Source organism: Acanthopagrus latus, chromosome 1 (genome assembly GCF_904848185.1).
Source record: "Acanthopagrus latus isolate v.2019 chromosome 1, fAcaLat1.1, whole genome shotgun sequence".
Lineage (NCBI taxonomy): Eukaryota > Metazoa > Chordata > Actinopteri > Spariformes > Sparidae > Acanthopagrus > Acanthopagrus latus.
The window spans coordinates 16231444-16237827 of record NC_051039.1 but is presented as its reverse complement, the minus strand read 5'-3'; the positions used below and the strand labels follow the sequence as shown (position 1 = coordinate 16237827).

At 48.2% G+C, this 6384-nt stretch overlaps 1 protein-coding gene across 1 annotated transcript; it reads left to right on the top strand.

Moving 5' to 3' along the window:
* Positions 1-258: 258 nt before the first annotated feature.
* On the top strand, positions 259-5925 carry tyrp1b (tyrosinase-related protein 1b). The gene is made up of 9 exons (XM_037103621.1): positions 259-475; positions 1344-1702; positions 1941-2049; positions 2656-2869; positions 3145-3349; positions 4685-4852; positions 5095-5274; positions 5367-5513; positions 5600-5925. The coding sequence occupies exons 1-9, from the start codon at positions 462-464 to the stop codon at positions 5803-5805; spliced, it is 1602 nt and encodes a 533-aa protein (XP_036959516.1). The 5' UTR covers positions 259-461; the 3' UTR covers positions 5806-5925.
* Positions 5926-6384: the final 459 nt, after the last annotated feature.

Sequence of the window (6384 nt, the reverse complement as noted above, 5' to 3'; positions counted from 1 at the left end):
CAGAACCAAATTAAAATGATGATGTTGAATTTGTGTTTTATGTTCTTGCCCTCCAGGGGGATTTTTCTTTTTTTTAAAAAAAAAAATTTATTCAAGCAAACAAATTGAGTTATTGCAGGAAGCAAATGACTCACTTGAGCCTCCACAGATATGGAGCCATCATATAGTCACTTGGCAAAAAATGGCTAAATTTAGCGAGAATGCTATCTCACAGTCGAGTCTTTTTATTGTGTGCTTGCGTATGCACACACACACTGGCGTCATTTGGGTTATGATCACAAGGCCTATGAATGAGTGTTTGAGAAGGGGCTTGAACCCTCAAGTGTAGCCATGTGTACTCTGTGTCTGCTGTGTGTGTGCTTACACGAGGCCCGGTCATGCGCTCAGCAGCTATTTAAGCCAAGAAATAAGAATGAGCCGACTCTTGGGGGGCTACAGTTCTGCAGACAGAGAGGAGCAGCATGCACAGTCAGAGGTAGGGGATTCACACTGACGCCTTTTTCACAGAGTGAACTGTAGATTGCAACAGGTCTTCCAACTTGTTTCATTTAACTGCTGAAAGTGGACATGAAACAAATGTACAATTAAGCTACTGGCATAGTTAAATGGAAAAAAAAAGAAAAAAAAAACAATAATCAAAACAGTTTTATTTCTGCCACTGATTCAGTGTTGTGAGTGGTTAAGTAATGCACTTAATAACAGGCAGAATCTGGTACAAAAGATATGTAAAACACTCTTTTCTCCAAGTTTTTTTTGTCTTCTTTTTTTAATTGCTAGCTTGTGTTTGGTGGCTGTTATCACTGTTTTGTTGTCAAAAAAAAAAAATTGCTCCTGCCAAATTATTAGTCACTCCTTCATTCATCCCTAATCAACAAGCTTCAAAAGACAAGCAAATCTAACTCGAAGAATGAACAAAAAAAAAGGCTGAAGCAAATCATCTCTTGTCGTCTATTGTTGAAAGCATTTTTGAACTTGTAAGAGTTGAAAGCTAATGGCTTTGTGAATTATGAATAACGACTGAAGCTGCCTGCAGGGGCATGTAAGAAGTGAAGTTTCAGAATAATGTTAAGACAATTGGCTTTAACAAGAGAACACAAACCGAGAGAGTTGTTCTTGAGCTTAATTGAAGCGTATGTCTGCGGCGTAGACTTTGAATTTTTTATTTTTTTTTTGTCTTCGTCTTGACAAATGCGTGAGGCTGGCGGCCCCCTACATCCCTGAACATGATAAGTGGTTTAGAAAAAAAGATGGATGTGAAACAATTCTCAACACGTAAAGCGTTTCCCCTCTCTTTCTCTACTCTGCGTCCCCCTTCTTTCATCTTCCTTCTCTGTGGATGGCAGCATGTGGAGATTGGGTCTCCTGCTGGTGACCCTGTGTGCCACCCAAACGCTGGCCCAGTTCCCCCGGGAGTGTGTGAGCCCCGAGGGGCTGCTGAGCGGCCAGTGCTGCCCGTCTCTTTCGGGGGCGGCGGGGGACGAGTGTGGCTCCAGCACGGGGAGGGGCCAGTGCGTGGCCATCGCTGCAGACAACCGGCGCCACGGTCCCCAGTACCCTTATGCTGGACGTGACGACAGAGAGAGGTGGCCGCTGAGATTCTTCAACCGCAGCTGCCAGTGTAATGGGAATTTCACTGGCTACAACTGCGGCCGCTGTCGACACGGGCTGACTGGACCGAACTGTGATCAGAGGATCTCTGTGGGTAAGAAAGTGGATGCTGTCCCAGGTCGGCGCTGGCAACCCTAAAAAAAAAAAATTCCCACTGTCCAATTTAAGATCTCAGTGGGCCCTCAAAGATGTGGGGAAAGACATGAGTCGAGGGAGTGACGGAAACATTTATTGTCAGGGAAAAAAGAAATGTAACTGTTAATTTTTAATAATCTTTTCCTCCTCTCCTCCTGGCCCCCCGTCTTCTCCTCCCTCCATTAACCTCGCTCAAGTAAGGAGGAACATCATGCAGATGAGCACAGCTGAGAAGCAGGCGTTTGTGAGTGCTTTGGACCAGGCGAAGAGGACCGTCCACCCCGACTTGGTCATCTGCACAAGACGGTACAAACACGGGCATATGTCATTCTGTACGGGCTAATACAGCCAGAATATTCCACAAAATTAATGAAGTAATTTCAAAGGGAGACTGATCTTTATTCAGCCAGTCTTTGGTCTCGTATCAAGACAGTTTTCGCCCAAGGATCCGCAGGCTCTGTCTCGCTGAGTCTGGCAGTTAAAAGCGCTGCAATCCAGCTACGGGTGAGCCCACGCTGTGTTTTGAAAATTATCAGTGAAATCGTCAAACTTCTCGTGGCAGGCCTCCTGTTGGAGCTGCAGGTGGAGGAAAAAAAATTATCAGTTTAGGCAGGTGTGGTGGGATTCGTAATCTTTTTAAGTAACAGTACATAAATCTGTGAATAACCTCCTTCCGAGTCAGCTGAGGATTATAGTAGATTAATTTTCTGAGCGATTCTCAGCTGCAGGTAGAAGAAGCCTTTTAACCTGCCAATAAAACAATTTAATTTCTTCTGTGTTAATGGCCATTCTTGGGATCTTAGCTGCAGGCCTCATATTGGAAAGTCACCCTCAGCAGCAACACACAGAAACACAATTTGCAGTTTAACTCTCACACATCCCAGTCGACCAATATGGAATTCTCACCCGCAGGTACCAGGAGGTGCTCGGGCCCGACGGCAACACCCCGCAGTTTGAGAACATCACCATTTACAACTACTTTGTTTGGAGCCACTACTACTCGGTCAGTAAAACCTTCCTCGGGCCGAGCCAGGCCAGCTTTGGCGGCGTCGACTTCTCCCACGAGGGCCCCGGCTTCGTCACTTGGCACCGATTTCATCTGCTGCAGCTGGAGAGAGACATGCAGGTGAGCGGAGGGTGGGAAGGGAGGAAGGGAGGGAGGGGAAAGAGGGGAAGCAGAGGAGGCTTTTGGGGCTGATGGAGCGACGATGGAGGACGTGAGTACGGGAGAAGCCGAGGAAGCGAGGGAAAGGAGGGAAAGCGGGGCAGAACAGACAGAGAAGTAAAAGAGATAATGAGAGAAGTGGTATAGTAAAAAAACAAAAGAGAGTGCAAAGATAATATATACTGATCCATCCCTGAACAAATGCCCTCTTCCTTTATTCCATCCCCTGTGCGCAGGACATGCTGGGCGACCCCACCTTTGCCCTGCCTTACTGGAACTTTGCCATCGGAGGCAGCGATTGCGACATCTGCACCGACGACCTGCTGGGAGCCAGGAGCTCTTTCGACATGAGCTCCCTCAGCCCCAACTCCGTGTTCTCCCAGTGGAGGGTCATCTGCGAGAGCGTGGACGACTACGACACGATGGGCACCGTCTGCAACAGTGAGGGCCCGGACGCAGACAGCACAAAGCGACAGTCGCACTCCGCAGGGGGAACGGAACTGATGTACAGCGTAGTAGTCTCAGCTGCATCAGGAAAGAGGGCAAAGAGCTCATAAAGAGAGCATGTGGAACATAAGCCGCTATAAATAATACCTCACAGCTGTTGTGCCGCATTCGATATTGCTCGCTATTACTACAGTTTGTTTGAAACCGCTCAACTCGTTAGGCAACTTCTACATCTGAGTTGCATCCAAAGTATTGTGAGCGCTCGGTTCTGAACCTTTTCAACCTCAGCAAGCCTAATTTCTCTCTGTGGCTAACATCAGAGCACACAGTAGCTTTTTCGAGCGTTAATTCCCAACGGGTCAAGCAGTTTAGCCCAGAATAAGGCAACCCTGTGTAAAACACCGTAATACGCTGGACTTTGGGTGATCAGATTTGCAGGGACTGGGTCTCATTCCGCACCGGCGGCCAGATTACAAACGCGAAAGTTAGTTCTCAAGGCCTCACTCACACAACATTTCTTTTCATCTGCGGTTAAATAGAATCAATCCTCTTTTATTTTACAAACAGATTAAGCCGGGCTGGGTCCCTTTTTTTGAACAATCCAACACATATAAGAAACAAAGAAACAAAAAAGAAAAAAAAAGCCAAAGGGAATTCGGTAGCAGGTACAACATGTGATCGGCCGACGTGTGAGTGATCTGTCTCATTAATCCCCTTGGAGAGTCATGACAGGCCCCGGTATTTCGTGCGTCGACAAGCCAGCGTCTCCTTAAGTGGGTTAGAGGGGGGCTTCGCCTCATTTGTGCGTGTGCTCGTTGAAGACAGGAATCGCGCAGTCTACCGGTTCCTTTGATCTGAGGGAATAATCTTCAAACAGACAGACAAGTCGGTTATGTAGCCTTCTGTTTATGCGCTCGTGGTGCGTGTGTGTTTATGTCCATGTGGGAGAGTGTGTGTGTGTGTGTGTGGGGGGGGTGGTGTGTGGTGGCAAAAAAAGACAGAAAGAGATCACGCGTTGCGAGAGAGGGGAGGAAAAAAAGAGAAACCTTCTGTTTCACTCACTGCTGTTGACTTTCAGTGAATTATTAAAAAAAGAAAACTGCCATCCTGTCATGTTTAAGGCTGATCAAACCAGTCTAGACTCCTCCGTAGAATTAGAGTTGAATAAAACAACATTTCTAATCATCTCACTTTTCATTGGCCCGTGTCTCGACTAACAAAAAAACAAACAAAACAGAACTGCTTTTATGACGAGCTGTTCAACTTTTGATCACTTGAGTCAGACAATGTTCAATCTCTTGACTGTGGGTTCTGTCCTTATCAACCCAGGCACAGAGACCAGCCCCATCAGGAGGAACCCGGCGGGCAACGTGGCTCGGCCCATGGTGCAGAGGCTGCCAGAGCCCCAGGATGTGTTGGACTGTCTGGAGCTCAACACCTTCGACACCCCACCTTACTACTCCACCTCCTCCGAGAGCTTCAGGAACACGATTGAAGGTGCGCAGTTGTGCGTCGCTGTTTAGAATTTAACCTAAGATTAAAGATCTCCCCTTCGGGCTCAGTCTGCCCAAGTGCGGTGTGACGGCACAGATGCGAGCACCAAGCCAAGAACATGAACACACACACACACTAAACCCTCCGCCCACATACAGATTGTTAACTCCATGACATTTGTTGTTCCTAATTTTGGTAAATCAAGACTTTCATTTAATGGCTTTTTCTCGTGACCTATTTTCTAGGCTACAGCGCCCCCCAGGGGATGTACGACCCGGTGGTCCGCAGCCTCCACAACTTAGCTCACCTCTTCCTCAACGGGACGGGCGGACAGACTCACCTTTCGCCCAACGATCCCATCTTCGTCCTGCTGCACACGTTCACCGACGCCATCTTCGACGAGTGGCTCAGCAGGCACCAAGCGGGTACGCACAGGCTCAGCTAGACACAGAAACATAACCCACCGAGGACGACGTCTGAGACGGATAAACCTACTTTTTCTCTCCTCATCCTGCAGGTGAACTAGTTTACCCAGAGGAGAACGCTCCGATTGGGCACAACCGCAGAGCCAACATGGTTCCCTTCTGGCCTCCTGTCACCAACGCTGAGATGTTTCTCCCTGCCCCAGACAATCTGGGATACTCTTATGAGGTCCAGTGGCCAAGTGAGTAGGGTTACACACACACACACACACAGACTCATATCCACAAAAGCCAATGACCCCTGATGACCACGGCCTTTTTTCCACAGCTCCTGCCTACACCCTGTCTGAGATCATCACCATCGCCATCGTTGCGGCGGTGCTGGTGGTGGCGGTGGTGGGAGGCGTCATTGCCTGCGCCGTGCGTGCCCGCTCCTACCGCTCAGCCGAGGCCCTGGAGCCGCTGCTGGGGGAGACCTTCCGACGTTACTCAGAGGATGACCGAAGGCTGGACAAATCACAGTCTGTTGTCTAAACCCACACGCCTTTCCAGAGAGGCCTTAACATTTTAATGCAGCTGTTCTGTGTTCTTTTTTTCTTTTTCTTTTTTTTTTTTATTCCCTAACTTCTTCTAATAAAGTTGAACTGGTTTTGAACCCAGAGTGTGTGTTTCCGTGTCAGTGCATTCGCTATAAATTGCGGGGCTGGTAAGAGCCTGGTGGGTCTTTTAGCCAAAGTGATCAGGCTGCAGTCAGGAGGTCAGACTGCCCGGAATAAAACGGGGGAACGGCTGGTAGATTATATATGTGACTGTTTTGCCAGTCTACCGTCCCACCTTCAGCTCGAACGTGTTCATGCTGACTAAGTGTGACGTCTGTGTTCCTGGGTCTCTGTGTTCTTGAGGTCACAATCTGTGTGAAGAATACACTGCATGGCATGAACACACGTCTTAATACTAGAGGCCTTGTTGCTGCAGGCACAAATATGCTTGTCTGAAGGCCCGAGGCTATCAGGCAAATCAAACCGTTTAGTTTTCATGTTGCTTCTCACCGATGAGTCACATCAAGTCCATGCAGATGTCCGTGTGTTCAAAACAGCACACACACACCGCCCC

Excerpts from the sequence above, each read along its gene's own strand:
- tyrp1b (XM_037103621.1), top strand. Across the intron at positions 1,703-1,940 it reads TGATCAGAGGATCTCTGTGG|TAAGGAGGAACATCATGCAG; the intron begins GTAAGAAAGTGG and ends ACCTCGCTCAAG. Across the intron at positions 2,050-2,655 it reads TTGGTCATCTGCACAAGACG|GTACCAGGAGGTGCTCGGGC; the intron begins GTACAAACACGG and ends TCTCACCCGCAG.